This window comes from Podarcis tiliguerta (assembly GCF_965153285.1).
Source record: "Podarcis tiliguerta genome assembly, chromosome: 1".
In the NCBI taxonomy this organism is placed as follows: Eukaryota; Metazoa; Chordata; class Lepidosauria; order Squamata; family Lacertidae; genus Podarcis; species Podarcis tiliguerta.
This window is the reverse complement of record NC_139534.1, coordinates 113,038,198-113,057,073: the sequence shown is the minus strand read 5'-3', so window position 1 is coordinate 113,057,073 and position 18,876 is coordinate 113,038,198. Positions and strand designations below refer to the sequence as shown.

Sequence of the window (18,876 nt, the reverse complement as noted above, 5' to 3'; positions counted from 1 at the left end):
ACTACAAGAGCCTGGAGCTGGCATGACAAAACCCAAAGAATGTGCTGCCTTGTGGGACATCTTCTGAGAAAGAAAGGGCTAAGGAGTAGGTAAAGGTAAAGGGTAAAGGTATCCCTGATCATTAGGTCCAGTCGTGACCAACTCTGGGGTTGCGGCGCTCATCTCGCTTTATTGGCTGAGGGAGCCAGCATACGGCTTCCGGGTCATGTGGCCAGCATGACTAAGCCGCTTCTGGCAAACCAGAGCAGCACACGGAAACACTGTTTACCTTCCCACCAGAGCGGTACCTATTTATCTACTTGCACTTTGAGGTGATTTCGAACTTCTAGGCTGGCAGGAGCAGGGACCGAGCAACAGGAGCTCACCCTGTCGCGGGGATTCGAACCACTGACCTTCAGATCAGCAAGTCCTAGGCTCTGTGGTTTAAACCAATTCGGAGTGGAGTCCCTAAGACGATTGGATGGCACTTGGTATGCCTCCTTCTGGCAACTCCTGCAGCCAAACGTGTGCCAAATGTATTGCTCTGCTTTCCTTTGGACCACATCAGAGAGGCCAAGGTGGGAGGGTGGACCTGGTCGCTTGAGCAGCCCAAGATCTCCATACACACTGCTCAGCCTTGCACCTTGAGGAGGTCACCAGTGCTACTAATGCAGCAGTTTTACTTCACCCCCAGAGGCACAATCCATTGTCTCTTGAGACAGACAGATGCCAACAGCTCTCCCATAGTTCAGCTTCACTGGATCGCCCTGCATTCTAGTATCATGAGATAGCAAGAGGTCTCTTTATCCACAACAACACACATCTTTCCATACACTTCTGTCACATTCCTCTTTGCTCGCCTGTTTTCTAAGTGAAAAAATCCCCAAATGTTGCAAACTTTCCTCACAGTGGAGTTGCTCCAGCCCACTTCTGGATGTCCTTTTCTGCCACCTCCTCTTCAGATATAATCATCCACACGGTCCTCCCTCCAAGGAGTGTGTGCATCTGTGCCTACTTCCCCCCTCTGGCAGTGAAACTGGGTGTAAACACTGCCTAATGCCACGGCCCTGCTCCTTAAGCCTTTTAAACAGTAGAAAAACCTTTTGGCTAACAGCAGATTCCTAGCCAAAAGGTCAGATCATGCTTTCGGTCAAAGAGCACATGTATTCACACACCCATGGACTTAAGGCAAAATGAAAACACAGTGTAACTCCGGCTAATCTTATAATTACAAGAGGCTTTTGTCCGTGGCTGTTAAATAATAACAAGATCCAGCGTCTTAGTTCAAAATATGAAGTCACCATGTAACCAAAATAGCACACAGGGAAAAGAGATTGGATTTGCTATATACCATTTATATAAATAATATGTAAGCCTGTAGGAGTAATTCAAAGGGAAGGTGAATAGACCGCTCACACACACTGCATGGATATGTCAAACTAATAGCCGATGTACAACTTCCTAATGCCAGCAGGGTTAAAAATGAGCTAAAGCAATAGCCTTCAGCCAGTCCAGACGTGGGCCCCACATTTAATCTCATTCTACAACATGGGCTCCACGTTTACTCTTTCCTTTGCCTGTGGAAAAAGTTTGCAGCTCCCTTGTTTTTTCCAGGGGACTGGGAAAGACCTCTGCCTGGAATCTGGAGTGGAGAAGACAATATTGACCAAGATGGAACAGTGGTTTGACATGGTACATCATGGTTTGACACCTTTCTATGTAGAGAACTTGTTTTATTTTGAAGGGACAAGGGTTTGCATTGGACGAGTCGAATGAGCTTTCAATGCCATGTAGTGCTGAAGAAAGCTTTAGCTACGAAATATGCATTTTCCTCTTATCAAAAACAGAAAGCATTGCTGCATTTTCATACGATGGCCCTAGTCCAACTAAGTTATGGCTTAGTTATGACTAACTCAAACTACTGATTTCATCTAGGTGGAACAATCATAGGATTTCACATAAAACAGCTTCTGGGGCTGTCCCCCTGCACATTCCACCTCCATCCATGCTGTGTCTTTAAAGACTGGCCAGTGATTCTCTTTTACAAAGAAGGGCTGAGAAGGCTCATTGCCCAGCACAGCCGCAGAAAATGCAAGAAGACGCTTGGCCCTTCCTTCCCTTATGTATATAAGGTAAAGGTAAAGGGACCCCTGGCCATTATGTCCAGTCGTGACCGACTCTGGGGTTGCAGTGCTCATCTCGCTTTATTGGCCGAGGGAGCCGGCCTTCTGGCGAACTAGAACAGCGCATGGAAATGCCGTTTACCTTCCCACCGGAATGGTACCTATTTATCTACTTGTACTTTGAGGTGCTTTTGAACTGCTAGGTTGGCAGGAGCAGGGACCAAGCAACGGGAGCTCACCCCGTCGCAGGGATTCGAACCGCCGACCTCCTGATTGGCAAGTCCTAGGCTCTGTGGTTTAACCCACAGCGCCACCAGCATCCCAATATGTATATATTTATGCATAAATAAAAGAAGTATGTATATGCCACCCTGTTGCAAAATATCAGAGCAGCTTACATTAAAAAACACATTTGAAAACAATACAGAACCATCATTAAAATGATGGCCTACCATTGCACATGCAACGCCCCTCCCTGCAACTCAGGATCCAAGCCCATATTTGCAGCCAGGCTCTGAAGACAACAGGTAGAGGCACAAGATGTAGGCATACCCTTTTACTCCTCTCTCCTTCTTCCTACCTTCATCAGCACTGGGGTTTGAGCTGCCCCTTCTTGTCCACGGGATGTTATGCCCTTATTACTTTAACCAATCTCCTGCTCTTTTAAAACACACACACTGAATTCTGCATTATCTCTGGGCTGATTCACACAGTCATTATGCCACAGGTAGGTTGCTCATTATTACTCCATTTACAATTTCCTCCCAGTGAAATAATCCCACAAAGGTTCCATCACAAATGTAACACATTGCAAAACAGATTGTTGTGAGTGGATGGATCACAATGTGGTATTACAGAGTAGCAGGCAAGAAGAATGAACTCATTGTGCATTATAATTATATATATATATATATATATATATATAAACAACAGAAAGGCAAATTATCTCCCAATGCTTATTGGGGAAACAGGAACTAAGTAAGGCCCAAATTCCAAATATCCACTTCTATTGCAGCCAACTCAGAATTTACACAGTGCCTTCACTTTAAGTGTGAAAACATAATGTTCAAACCACACATGAAGTGGTGCCAGTTGAAGAATGAACTTTTTCTCCCATATTTCATATTCTTTCCCTCTCTTATAAAGCCCCAACATTGCAAAGCAGTCCATTTTTTACATTTTAAATAACAGCTTTTATTTTGACTTCAAAATGTGCGCTGATGCTTTGAAGCTAGGCAATCCTTTTAATGACAAGATACCGTCCTATTTCAAATGACGGTGTATTTTCTTTTTGAAGTCCTCAATTTAATCAACCCGATTCAGACCCTTATCGCAAGGAAAAGATGTTATCAGATTCAAATCGATAAAGACATGGATTGTAAACTGATGACCTTGTAAATACCCTTCAAAAAGAATTGCGGTGTCTTTCGAGAGAGAGAGTTTAGGCAGTTTGGCATATTTCCCAATTCTCTAATTGTTCCTTTGTCTAAATAATTAATATGAATGTAAAAGGAGGACTGAACCCAAGTCACTACTATAGATACCTCTTCTCATTTTGGACCAAACTTGATATATTTGGCTATGAGAGGGGTATTTTTTTATTTTAAAAAAAAACACATTTTAGATTAAATGGAGCGGGGGGCAGTGGAGGACAGGAGGAGACAGGGAGTGGGGAAATCTGCCTGACTTCCCTGCTTTCAGTTGTTTATAGGTTTCCAATAGACCTGCTGATACTAGAAAAGAGATGGGTTAAGAAAAAAAAACCTGCTTTAAATAGCACTGCATGGGGAAATAAAGTGGAGAAGAGGCCAATTTCACACTCATGGTGCCCCTGCCCCCACCCCTCAAACTTAAGTCAAAACGAAAAGCAAAATCCTGCCACTTTAGAGCCAAACTGGGAAATGTGTGTTAGCAAACAAGGAGAGAACACAAGGAGAGTTTGGCCCTTTGGCATGACTCTGACACAGCCACTATCAAACATAGGGTTGCTACGGTGTTCACCGGGTCTTGCAAATCCTAGAGCTGTAAGGGAAACAGCCATTATTTCTCCCCAGCCTCTAGTATTCAAGCACAGTTATTCCCGAAATATTTGGCATTTGGCATCCATCTGTTTGCAGTGTTTCAAATGCCCCCTTGCTGGAAGTTCTGCCAGGCACTTGATAAAATGTCGGGAACTTCCAGAGGGCCTAGCAACAAATTCAGAATGCGTTCTTGGTGCAGAAGAAGAAGATGGGTTTCTGAGGACAAGTACCAGCTGATTCTAAATAAGCCGTGGAAAAGGTGAATTTTAAAGCCACCACACAATTATCCATTGCCCGAAGCAATTTGCGGAGGAAGAAGAGCATTATGGCAATTTGCTATGCCTGCTCAGAATGCTGTTTAAGAAGCAGCATTGCTCTTCTCCCAGCGCCTACTGCTAAGAAAGGATAAGCTGAGGTAAGGGAAATGTGCAAGTTGGGAGATAAAACACAGGCACCATCACAGAGCTCAAGGCAGGTAAGTGAGGTAGCCAGGTGGCTTGAAAAGTGTAGCATCCTTAGTGCTTAACCACTATTCCTATTTTAGTGATGATGTTCTCAGAAAACAGTTGCTTTGGGTAAGTACTTCCCAGGCAACCCAGGGCCTCAGACAGACTTAATCCTAGACTGGCCCCCGAACTGAAACATGGATTAATGAGAGCACAGCTGGATTTATAATGCCTTTTCAACTCCAGTTTCCAGGAACAGTTGAATGAAGCATGAGAACCACTCTGTGTGGTACTGAGAAAGAGGAAGAGGAGAATTTCCCCCTTCTGGCTGTGGGAGCACGTAGCTATGTTCTAGTATTGGTAAACACTGCAAAAGATAAGCATAAAGGAACAAACACACAACCAAAATTACAAAGCAGTTCCTCTAAGGGACAATGACCACAACTGTGGGGGTTGGAGGGTTGTTGTTTTTCTCCAACCAGGCATAAAAGCTGCATAACTTCTGCACGTTTTAGTACAGTAATACGTAAAGGAATCCAGTGGGGCCTTGTTAAATCTCTCTGCCAGGTAATTTAGCACAGGATCAGTCCCTCTAATAATGAACTCAGGTGGTGTGTGCTAGCAGGATTGGATAAAAAATGGGAGCACCAACAAACAACGGGGAAATGTCAGCATGTTCAAGGAACCACAAAGGTTTGCAGAAATTGTTTAAAAAGATTCTTTTAGAAAGAAGTAAAGGGGCATTCTTCCCCCCCCCAAAAAAAAATACCCCACCAGCCCATTGATTGTTGATCATGCTCATTAGCATGCTCATTAGAAGAGACATGGGGATTGGGGCGGCTGGAAAGGAGAGAGCACTCCTGTTTTGCTATTTGTCATTCTGCAATGTTAATCTGATAGAGAGAGAGAAGTAGAAGGAAAGAGGAATAATGTAGGAAAAGTTTCTTACACAACATGCTGGAAGCAAAATAAATTGCATAATATAATAGTCTTGATGCTGGATTTTAATTCTGCACTAACAAGTAAAATTATATGAATTCTTTCTTTTTTTTTAATTGAAGGACTGAAGAACTGTGACCCACAAAACCAATCAGCTGTCAATCAGCTCACCAAGGTCTTGATAAATCTCATTTTTCCTGCCTGGCACTGCAAAAACAGGAAGATCATCAAGTACCTGGCAGGTATTCATAGATGGGTTGTAGGACTGAGTTCAGCTTAGTGGATCACAAATTGTACAGGTCCAGGCTATGGTAATCAAAGCAGATGATGGCACTGTTCTGTCCATAATTTCTGAAATATATACAGTGGTATCTCAGGTTAAGTATTTAATTCGTTCCGGAGGTCCGTTCTTAACCTGAAACTGTTCTTAACCTGAAGCACCCCTTTAGCTAATGGGGCCTCCTGTTGCTGCCGCGCCAGAGCCCGATTTCTGTTCTTATCCTGAAGCACTATTTCTGGGTTAGTGGAGTGTGTAACCTGAAGCGTATGTAACCTGAAGCGTATGTAACCCGAGGTACCACTGTATATTTGTTTTATCTTCCAATGGTGTTCAGATTAGGGCAATGGGTGGGAAGCAAGGTTCTATAAGTGATCTACAAATGAAAATATATGCTGCACCTTAGAACAGAGCAGAACCTAGGAAAACTCATATTCAGCGTAGTATAAAATACAACCAGGGCATACAGCTTTATATATCAAGATCCCAAAGAAATTAATGATGGGCATGAACATAGGTAAAGTTTGTTAACAGAGCTGGGACATTTCAAGGTAGAAGGTGCTCTTTGTAATGGAATATTTAGTTCTTGTTCTAGAACAGAAGATTTCTTTGAATGCAAATGCATTGTGCCTACTTCAAGACAATCTGGGCTCTTTCCTGTTACCCGAGGGCTATGATCAATCTTGCTTCTAAAAGTCAGTGCATGGTATAATTTGTTCCAAAGCAAACAAAACACTCTAGAAATATGTTGCACAGTAACCTGCCATTCTACCATGCACTGTACTAGGAAATGAACCACATTATTATTATTATTATTATTATTATTATTATTATTAGCACCACAATAACGCATCAGCTTTTCTTCAGGTTTGAATCCAATTTCAACAAGCTGAACATGATTGCAATTTAGTTTCAGTTCACTGAAGTAAAAAGAACAGCCAGCTTTTCTGATTCTAAAGTTGGATAAGAAATGGAAGTACATCAAATTATGTGTGTAGATTTTGAGAAAGTTTGTTGCTGCTCTCAGTTGCATCTGCTACTGAAGCAAAGAAACCAGTCACAGCTCAATGACACATACAAAGAGGTCCCAGGTTAAGTCTGTCACATCTTTAGTTGAAAAGGATCCCTGGTCACAGAACGAAGAAAGACTTTTACCTGAAGGCCTAGAGAGCCACTGTCACTCAGATTAGACAATTCAGATGAGATCCTCAGTATAAAGCAGGCTCATATCTCATTAATATGAGGTAAGGGTCATAGCTCAGATATAGTGCAGGTGTTTTGCATGCAAAAGGTCCCAGGTTCAATCCTTGACATTTCCAACTTAAAAGAAGATGAGGAACTAGTCTGCATAGGTACAGCAGCTCCATATGTTCATAAAGAAATATGAGGAGATTCTGAATGAAAACTACATCTGAAGCAAGAACCTGAAACTAAAGACAGCCAGTCTGGTGTATCGGCTAGAATACTGAACAAAGACATTCACAATCAAATCTCTGCTCAACTCTACCTGAGCTCATTGGGAGACTGTCTACAGTCTGTCTGTCTGTCTGTCATCTCTGGGTAAAACCATATGTGTGTAAGCAAATAACATCCACTATATTGACAAATGTAAATAGCTGTTGCAGCTATTATTATTATTATTATTATTATTATTATTATTATTATTATTATTTATTCAACTTATACACCACCCTATACCTGGAGGTCTCTACTAGCAGGTAGGATCATTTCCATGGTGTGTGCATATAATTGGGCAGGATGAGACATCATAAATAAGTTAAGAGGCTGAAGTTCCAGTCGGCACATTAACAGAGGGCCAGTCCATACATGAAATGGCATCATTTGATGCAAAAGTCCATGTCAATGTCCTCAGTTTTTCTCAGAATGCCCTGGAATGGTGCTCTGACCACAGCATTCGGAGGAAAAAAATGGCATCTGTGAGCCAGCAGAATTCAAGAACTTTGCTGAAGTCACAGGCAAGAGCACCAAAATAGTAATAAAAGAAGAAATCAGCACTGGACAAGGCAAATAGAAAGCCTCCCTAACTATTTTAATGTGCACCCCCCCAAAAAAAAAAAAAAAAACCACAACAGAATGGCCAAATAGGTTTTGTAAATTTGCTATGAAATACCTGAAGACTCAGAGAGATGCTGCCAGTCAGAGTAGATAATACACAGATGAGTTAGATCTAGTATGAAGCAGCTTCCTATGTTCCTCTAAGCTTCTGCTAGATCTTGCCTTCCACACCTTGCTGCCACCTAGTTGTTTTGGACGTCAGCTCCCATCATCCCTGAGCAACTGGCCATACTGCTAGGGACTGATGGGAGCTGGAGTTCGACAACATGTGATGGGCATCAGGTTGGAGAAAGCTTCTCTTGATTATGGAATGAGCTTTGTTATGCAGCTGAGCTACCGTTGAAGCAATATGTGTCATGCAGTGGAGCCAGTCCAAGATTGCTACCTCCCTGCCTCCCCCCTGCTCTGGAAACAGGTTTCTGTTGCTTCCTAACTGTTGATCATAGAATCATTATGTTGTATAGTTGGTCTTTTGGTCCAATCCCTGCAGTGTAGGAATCTCAACTTAAGCATCAGTGACAGATGGCCATCCAATTTCTTCTTAAAAACCTCCATGGAAGGATAGTCCACCACCTCCCAATGGAGACCATTCCACTGTTGAACAGCTGTTACCGTCAGAAAGAGTTTCCTGATGTTTATTTGCAATCTCCTTTCTTATAACGTGAATCCATTGTTTTTAGTCCTACCCTCCAGAGCAGGAAAAAACAAGTTTGCTCCATCTTCCATGTGACAGCCCTTTAGATATTTTGAAGATGGCTTTCATATCTCCTCTTAGTTTCCTCTTTTCAAGACTAAACATACCCAGCTCCTTCAACCATTCCTCATAAGGCTTGGTTTCCAGACCCTTGATCATTATGGTATCGCTCCCGTGCAGCACATTCCATCCAGACTGGTGCCTAAAAACTCCAGCCACAGATGAAACAAGTTCAAGTAGGTGCAGCAGCCCAGTCATTGCATTGCTAGCTGCATTTTTAGAAGATGAAGACTACAGTGAAAGCAACAAATGAGTATCAGAAACAACAACAAAACCACGGAGACAGACCTGCCAGTTGACATCTTGATCTAAACCCCAGCCGCATCTGTTTCTGTGGCTGTTCAACAGCTGGGCAAATAAACGAAGGCACACTGTCATGATGAGATCCTGTCATCCGAGGAATTTAGGAATAATATAACCTATGAAATTTGCACAAGGCAAACCCCAGCATTGGGCTTATTCTCAAGAGCGTCTTTGTAAATGGCGGGGACCAGAAAAATTCTGCCCACAATGTAAGCTTCCAGCTACTCCAGCTCAAGGCAAATAGTGTGCGCAAACTGTCATGTGCAGGATCTGGCCTTTGGCATGCATTCAGAAATGTCATTCTTTCAACACTTCCCAAAGCGTACTGAGAAACAATAAGGTGAATCTTCCCCGATTTCCACGTTTACTGCCTGGTAACATGAAGACTAAATTCAGGATGTAACAGATAGGTGGAACAGACAGGTGGGAAGCCCTGTACTTCTCACCTTTACGTATAGATGCTATAGGTTGCTGCAGTTGTTATTCAGTGCCATCTGCATGGCATTTTACAGGATTTCATAAGCCACCAAGGGACTCACAGTATAAAAACAACAAGGAGTAACAGCATTGGATCCAGTGGAAATGTCGACAGAAGGGGGAGTTGACTTTCCTGACCCAGGGATGGAGGAGAAATTTTATTCAGTTGCATTTAAAGGTGAACTTAACTAATTTGCACTTTCTGGAACAATGCACAAACCAAAACACAGCCATCCTTCATAATTCACGCGTCTCCAAATTTTGCAAAGTGGTTCTCCAGCCACGTAATGTGTACCAAAATACATATGCTGTGCACAGGTGCATACAAATGCACATATTAGTAAGAATAATATGCAAAAATGCATTATATTAAAGTAAATTGCTTGGCAAAAAATGTATACATTTGGAGAAACTCACAGTGAAGTGCTGGTGAATTTTCAAAAGGTGATATTTGGGAGGCGGGATGTGAACATGTGGCGAACTGAATTTGAGACTGGAAAAATGAGAAACTGCGAGAAAGCAGAATGGACCTATTTGCACATCCCTACCTGACCCCTCCTCTCTCAGCAGTCCCTGGTGCGCCACAAAAAGCTTCTCCAAAGAATCAAGGGACCCTATTAAATGGGATGTGTTGTGGCACAGGAGGCTGTGGGGGAAGGGGAGACCCCTAAAACCCAGGAAAGAAACCTTCTGGGAACACACCTCCCTTTCATGGAAGGTGCCGTCTCCCAAACTTCAGTAATTCCCTCTCAGTTCTCTCATGCCGCTGATAGCGAAGTCCCAGGTTTTGCAATTCCAACAGCCACAGCCACCCTATTCAGCAAGAAAGGCTTTTCATAGGCTCAGCAGCAGACCACAGGAAGGAGGGGTTCATATTCTAACACCACCATCCCTTTGGGTGGTAATTTCTCTGAATCCAACCCTTTGATTTTAAAAAGTTGCAGAGCTCTTTTCAAACTCTGTTGAATGTCAGAATGCTAACATTGCATTCCCGTTCTATCTACTCTACCAATATTAGCAAACAGATGGATTCCTGTTCTTTGTTTCTCTCTATGCCTCCTCACAGCCCTAGGCTACTTTTAAAATGTTTTTTTATTTATTTAAAGTACTACTAGATGAACTTTAAAATGTTTTCTGTTCCAATACAGCAATTCCGAGAGCATTAATAATTTGCTGAAGAGAACACAATGTAAGTTGATGTACGTTTTACTTCATACTTTATGCTTTCTAATCATTTTGAGAATTCTTCCCGCAAGATACCCTCAAGCTCTTGGACAAAGGAACAAGTTACCTTGGAGAGTTTTAGAGCTGCTGTCTCTGCAGTATGTTAAGAAACGTCAAGAACCATCACATGGTTTATGTAATTTAGATACAGTGGGGAATAGCCTTTTCAAAATCTACTATCCAGTGTCTTGAGTAGAAAATTGTGGTATTGACCACAATGCCACCCTAGGTGCCCTCCTAAAATGGTGCTGGTTTGTGGTTCAGATAAATAAAATATTCCATTTATAATCAATCCACTTAATTACAACTGCTTTAAATAAGTGCTAATTGTCTTCTTTGGCCTGGTTGAGACATGAGGCTGAGCCAAATAATGGCTATGCATTAACACAGAATTTGTGGCTACTCACAGAAAAAATCATGATCGTTTCACTCCTCCCCTGGTCCTGCTGCTTCCACACAACCCAGAACTAAACCATGGTTCGGCTTTGCATTGTGTCCAAACTCAGGCTCGTTTTTTAAAAAAATAATCTTTATTAATTAATCTTTATTAATTTAAATTACACACTTATACAAAGAATTTACAATCTCATACTACAAAAAGAAAATTAAAGAAAAAACAATTAAGAAAAAAGAAAAGAAGAAAATACAGAAAGAAGAAAAAGCAAATTTATGTACACATAAATCTTCCTAATTAATACTTAATTACCGTAAACACAAATAAAAAAGACTTCTGACAAAACGAGTCTTCCAATCATTCTCATTGTACTGTTTATACTGACACTGTTTTTTCTGCACAGTTTTATATTCTTTAATATTGTTTCCGTCTGCTCCACAAACTCAGGCTCAGTTTGTCTCGTTCTAGGCAAGCCATGACTTGTAGCAAGGAAATGTTACAGAGAGCAGTGGGGCTATCCTTCTATATGTTCAACTATGTAAAAATCAAAGCTGCCACATGGGATAAAATATGATATTCTGAGAATCACCTAGATGAGAACACATTCATGAATCAAAATAACTATATCTTTATGGAGAGAAAAAAGCAAAGCAGATAGTTATTTTATAAGGAACATCAAATATTGGTTCTATCTGATATCCTAACCTAATATCACCAACTCCCCTCTTCAACAGGAATGCTAACCACCAGTCTTTTAGGTTAAATAAGTAGCCTTCTCTCTCTCTCTCGTATCTCCTTGTTTCACATCTCTACAACTCTCTGACCCGGTTTGCACATAACACAGCTTAGTAGTGGATACCGCAGCAGCAGGAATAAGGAAGGAGAACGGCAGCTGCGGTTGTCACTACAGGAATCTGCCCACTTGCTCATTCACACTAAACCATGGTTTGCCTTAGCAATATGTGCGAACAAGGGATCCCAGACAATTCATGGACCTTTGGGGATTTGTTTGCTTTTTTGTACGGAGAAGCATTTGATCACGTGAGCCTAGGCTGCAGAAGGAAGTGGTACGGTTGAGATACAGATTTATCACCTCTGAAAGAACTAGGCCTGTGGTATCTCTTTTATCTTTGTGCAGGGATGTTATCCTATTTGCTTATCTTACAAGGATAATTAAAACTCTTACTCATGGACTCTTTCCCACAGATTAGAACAAACTCATGATTTCATACAACCCTATAAGAAGATCTTACATGCTAACAACTGAGAGAGGTAATAGCCAGTTACAGCTTAGTCATTTCAGTGCCAGCAGTGGATGCGAGCTAGGTTAGTCCCAAAGTCTCCTTCTTCTGCTCCCTTGGGAGTTGCACATGCAACTCAGGTGAGATTTCATGGATAGGCACTTGGAGCACAAAGCAACTGAAAATGGCCTGCGTCACTTTGTCCTGGAAGAGCTAGCATGGAGGTGGAGTACAAGAACCATCTGTGCTTCAATCATTGATGGCATATGAACAGTGGAGCCAGGTGCTTCTTTCCGGATTGTTGTTAGCACCAGGCACAATCTAGCAGGACTTTTCCACTACTGTGATTTTGCATAGCTCATTTTAATGGTGCTTGTGAGATAGACGTTATTGCGGGGATTGTGTTCATTTCATGCTAAGGGTAATAGCTACAGCCACAACCCAAGCCTCAGGATGTGTCTGATCTGAGAACCAAGTGAGAGGTTTTTAAATGTTGTGTTTTAAATGTTCCCCATACATGGGGAAACAGTGGTGAAGTTACTTGTAGCTTTAGGGAAATATTAGGCAATAACTTCCTGGGTTAAAAACAAAACAAAACAACCTTATGCTTTTGCCAGCTAACTTTACAGACAACCACAATAAAAATATTAAATGGCAATTAGATTAACATGATTGAGGTTTGAAAGTAAGACCAGGCTTCTCATCGCAGTCGGTTTGCTAACCTGCTCCTTTCCAAAGGAACTATCAAAAAAATTAGAAGGTACCGGTAATATTTTATGTGGATAATTTTCAATTGCTACAGAATTTCCTGGTTCTCCTTGCTTATCAGCAGATTGCCTAGATTTCCTATCTGGTTTCTCTTATCTCTGGCTCCATTGCAGTTTCCCTTTGAACCCTTTGAACCGAATGCTCAACAGAGGATCTACAATCTAGCATGGTTGTCTAGCCTCTGTTTAAAGTGAAGAAGAACTGACTACCCACAAGATGGTCTGTTCCAATGTGGAAGAGCTCTTACCATTAGGAAGTTTCTCCAAATAGTTGGCTAAAATAAACAAGTGCAAGCTGTGAGTGCATAAATATTGCACTGTTCTAGCAAATTCCCTAAAGTGTGTGCTATCCAATAACTGAATAATAATAAAAAACTAGTGCACTTTTTATCAGAAGCAATCTGAATGATGTTATGCTATTTATATTGGGTGCTATCCTACTAACTCGTTCAGTCAGTGCAATTATTTTTGCTGGCACGACAGAACCTCCTCCACTAGCCTCACTGCACATGCTCTGTACCTTCCTCAAATCTGTTCTGGGAAGTTGGGAGAAACCCAGAACAGGTGCACAGGGAGAGGAGGGCGTTATGTTGAGCAAGGGGGAAACTTCGAAAACTACTCATTGTCAGTGGTGTGAAGAAAGTGGTAATGTTTTCTCTCTTTTAGAATATTGTACTAGTAGTCAAGGTCACCCAAAGAAAGTAAAATTCTGGACCAGCAAAAGGAAATACCGGTAATTCTTTATGCAATTCATAATTAACTTACACAACTCACTACCACAATATAGGTTAGGCCTGGTGGCTTTAAAATGGGATTAGACAAATTCATTAGCTGCTATTAACCACAAGCTAAATGAAACCCACATGTTCAGAGGCAAGAAGCCTATAAATATCAATGCTGAGGACAAACCACGGAGGCCACTGATTTTGTGTTCCACTTGTTGACTACCCTGAAGCATCTGTCTGCACAATGACAGAAACAAGATTCTGGACTAGGTGGGCTTTTGATCTGATCTTGTATTGCATATTTATGCATACAAAACACTGTCATATGGGTGGTGAATGGTTCCCCTTTTCCTTTATATTTATATTTAGCAGCTCTATAGAAAAAAGAAACCTCACGCTGGGAAAGCAAGGCTAACAAAAGATTTCTGTCCATCAAGCTCCTTTAGAAATGCACACGCGTAAGAAAACAGTGAATACTATTTGAGGAGACATCTAAGTATAGAAGCTTGGCAAAATCCCAATGTTGTAATCTGTGCTTGGTAGCATTAATGGAATTGATTCTGTCAGCTTCTGGGAGTGGATTCTGTTCTCACTCAGTGGGTGACCATAAGCCACGATGTAGGCTTCAGCCTATATTGTATTCTGCAAACCTTGAGCCCATATTCTATCGTGAATCCAAGAGAGTTGAAAAGAATTAACCTGAGGGATAGATCAGTTGGTAGAGCATGAGGCCCTTAATCTCAGGGATGGGGGGGGCGGGGGGGCCCTGAGCCTTATGTTGGGTGAAAGATTCCTGCATTGCAAGGGGTTGGACTAGATGATCCTTATTGCCCCTTCCCACTCTACAATTCTATGAAAGGGGGAAATGGTAAGAGTGGGGTAGCCAGTGAGGAAATGTCTAAAATATCCAGCTAAAGCAAGCCATATTTTTTTTCTGAAGTTAACCAGTACACTAAGGAGGTTACAGAGCACAGGTCACAGCCAGCCAAATAAGGCTGAAAGAGTCCACTGGCTTCTCAGAGCAGAGAGCAGGTCCTTAGAAAAATCCTCTCTGCAGTTTAGGACTGAATCAGAGCATGTGCACATTGCTACATTTGCAATAAATAGTAATGTGGAGGCTGGCAAAGTGGGAAGTGAGATTAAAGAATCACAGGATTCTGTGACCCCAGAGTAGGAATCCGCAGAAACTTTTGATGTGGTCATGACCACTGTCTCCAAGCGCTTTTGCAAGAGATGCTAAAAACATTTTTATTTTCTCTAATTGGCTATTTTTTTCCATTTGTGAATATGAGAAAGAGCAATTATAAGCTCAGATAAGAGCCCCATTCCCATCTGATTGACTGAAAGAGCATTTCCAGGTCTGTGAACAGATGTGGACTTAAAAGACACACACATATTGATTGATTGATTGATTGACACAAGGAAATTAGGATATAAGTGGTCTTCCCGGAGTGAAAAATGCCACACTGAAAAATGGTGGGTGTGTGTGTGACATAATTTAGTGTTTTTATTAGAACGTCAACATTTTAATGTGTATAACTTGGATCGGAATTAAAATTATAATCACAAAGGTTGTGATTAAACCGCTTAATGGAGCAAGCAAATGAGACTGCAAAGCACAGGAGGTTTTGAACCAGGCTGTGGCAACAAGGGTCAAGTCAAGCACCTTGCCCTTGATGCAACCATGGTAGCTTAACCAACAAGGGTAGGGCAGGGTGGGGGGGAGCTGTTGACATGTTCCCTTCCAAGCTTAGAAGCCAAGAGGACACCTGGTCCTATAAACCTTTGGATTCCCAGCAGTGACAGGAGAGGAGGAGGAGCAGCAGCCAGAACAACTGCAGAGCAGACGGAACTTTTGCTGTATCTCCCTGCTCTGAATTTGCTGCTGCTATCTCTGCAATAGAGGAGACCCATTGGCATCATCCCTGGAAAAGGACCCTCACCATACTAATTTACAGCAGCCAGTCTTGACACAAAATTTCTGGGTGGAAAGTTAAATAATAAAAAAATACAAACCAGGAACACTGGGGGGGGGGGGGAGCTGGTGCTGGCTCTTCCAAGTTAGGGATTCCTGGGCCAAGGAGAGGAATATCAGTGTTTGAGCTTTTATTTTTCTCTGCTAGAATATAGATTTGTTTTTTGTACTGCCAAGGCTGTTATCACTGTTATTGGGGGAGGGGAGGCTTGTGTGTGTGTGTGCGCGCACGCGCGTTACATGGAATGTAAACCTTATATATGGTTTTGTTTTTGTTTTTGCTAATCTATTTTACAAGGTATTTTTGTCTATGTTCTTCAGTGTAAGTTGCTTGGAGATCTGTTAGGTGATAAGATGCTAATAAGTTTAATAATTAATTATAATTAATTAAATTTCTAAACCACCTTCACCTGAGGACCCACGGGGCCCATTTCAATATAAACAAACAAAAATACACAGCACAATACTGAACAAAAACAATAGCCTCACAATAATTTAAAAGGCCATAGATTGTTTAATTGGCCAAAGGCTAATATTATTAATTTCACACTGGCTCCTCAACCTGAGGCTGTGTACACAATACCATTTACTCCAGCTCCAGTGTGCTTCCACCGATGGTGCTTGAAGTTGTGCACACATGACAACAGCTACACTCCATAACTATTCTGCAGTCTCTCAAGAAATACTGCTAACTAATGTGTCTTCCCTCGTACCACCTCCTGTCCGATTTGAAATCATAAGCCTCACGAACTGCACAGTTAAGCTGAGGTGTGTACATTTCAGACAACCACTGCACATGCGCAGACCAAAGCGTATGTGCGGATGACAACTTCATGAATGGGAGTCCAGGGGGTTGTAGGTGCAGGGACACCCAACACGTAATGTACATCAGGTGAAGACATCCTCTCTCTCTCTGGTGTGTACAGCAACATGCCAATGCAACTTGAAACACAACAAAGTGTAACAACCTCGCTGTGTTTTAAGTCGCTAATGTGGATACAGCCTGAATAACTTGCTCCTTTGGTATGGAAAGGGCTACTTGCAGACTCCAAACATATCAACCTAACTACTAGGTGATGTGACCGCCTACCACTTTCCAAACTCCTTTATCTACCTGGGTCACACTGCACAGTTAAAGCACACTTACTCCATTTTTAGGAGTCATGGAGAGTCCTGGGAACTGCAGCTTCTTAAAGTTACTGGGAACTATAGATCCGTGAGGTCAGTGCTCCTAGCATACTACAGTTTCCAGGATTCTTTGGGGGAAACTATGCCTGTTAAAGAGTGCTTTGAATGTATGGTGTAGATGTGGCGGGTCAGTATCTGCTTGTCTCTTTATCTTCAGCTCTACTAGTGATAAAAGCGATGTTTTGGTTTTTCCCTCTTTCTCTGTAAACATTATGTATATGCCAGTAAAACTGGGCTACGCTAAATATATTCATTTATAACACAGATCAAGGCATCACCAAACCAGAAGAAGATAGGTAACTTTTCAAAGTCACATATAATAATTATTTTTACTGCAATGCACTTCGTTGTCTCAACACCCAGGCACAAATAATAACTTATGCATTCACAAGATATAAGTATCTACAGGAAAACCACTGTGGATGAGAACTTGAGCACTGTTTGCGTGATGGGAAAATTACCTTCCTGCCTGCTTAGGCACCGCCTTATGTTCTTGTGTCAGTTGTGTCTCTCAACATGTTTTGTGCTCATGAAAACCTTCTGACATGGCACAGTCTTCAGATCTGGCAAACCACTGCAGTTTTTGCACAGCAGAACTGAAATATACTTTTAAGCTTCCCGTTTCTTACCTGGCTTTGTGCAGTTCATTTCTTCATGTGACTCATTATTTGATGCCATCAATCTTCTTTTCCTCCATAACTCTGACAGGATATTTCTGTCGACAAGAGTTGATTCTTGTCCTGTATAAAAAGACAAACACAGCATTTGCACCGGCAAAAATAAAAATAAAAATGCTGTCCCTAGATATCTATACCTTTAAATTTTCACTGGATCAGCCTTCCCCAATCTGGACTCCAACTCCCATCAGCTTTCAGACAGCATGGTCAATGTTCAGGGTAAATGGGAGATGTAGTCCAGCAACATCCACTGGCTGCGTTAAGATAAAGGTTCTCTGTGACTAAAGCAAAGCTTGGCATCTTCTGTTGGTAAACAACACATTATATAAGGGTTGATGCATACCGGAGAACAAGCTGTGCTAAGGGAAAAGAGCCATTTTGGTATAATGGTATGAGTACTGAACTCTGGCTGAGGAAATCTGTAATAATCCTGATTATAATGCAAGTCTGAAAAACCTAACATTATATATATATCTAATGTTCAAGTCAGGGGACATGAAACTGAGGCCAGCAATCCCACTAAAAGCAAGCCAAGCCACACAGAACAAGCATTAAGAGCTCTGCAAGACCAAACGAAAGGCATACGTGGGCTATTCTCTTTTCACAGTGGCCTAGCTATGGGAAGCCTGCAAAGAGGATGTGCATGCAATACCACTCTCCCCACTTATGTTCCCCAGCAACTGGTATTCAGAGGCATATTGCCTCTGAATCAGGTGAAACCATCAAGGCATGGATAGCCTTGTCCTCCATGAATGGTGGCCTGTGGAAGTTCTACACACCAAAACACATTTGAACGGAGAGAAAACGGGTTTTCAGTTCCAACCAGGAAAGGCAGTTCAAACACAGGCCATTTTACACAATAAGCACTGTGTGGAAATTCCTTTTCAACAATTCTTCAATCAGGAAAGAGAAGGGTTCATTGGAAGACACGGAGTTACCAATTGTTTGCAGACTGTAAAATGGATATGCTTCATATACCAGATAAGATTTAAAGTTTATCATTCTTGAACTAAATGCACCATATAAGTTATTTAGATTGCAAACACACCAGGTTGTCCCAGAGTAGATTACCTGCAATAACCTTATCATGATCACTTGGTGCTCCAATCTTAGATAACTATGCAAATGTCTGACAGTGAATAAAAAAGAAGGTTGAGTTGCAAGTAATATCAGATTGAAAGAGAAAATAAATGAATTGAAAGAGAAAATCGCCTTGGAAATATGCCCCTTGACAAATGGCACAACTGACAACAGTGGTCTCAGAGCAGTTTTCTTGGCTAGCCACATGAA

At 41.7% G+C, this 18,876-nt stretch overlaps 1 protein-coding gene across 2 annotated transcripts in view; it reads right to left on the bottom strand.

Moving 5' to 3' along the window:
* SLC24A4 (solute carrier family 24 member 4) overlaps positions 1-18,876 on the bottom strand; it is a 104,212-nt gene that overhangs the window by 78,344 nt on the left and 6,992 nt on the right. For both annotated transcript variants that reach the window (XM_083436758.1, XM_083436759.1), the window contains exon 2: positions 17,539-17,649. In XM_083436758.1, the coding sequence (XP_083292884.1) occupies positions 17,539-17,649 (111 nt within the window). The remainder of the gene's footprint in view (positions 1-17,538; positions 17,650-18,876) is intronic.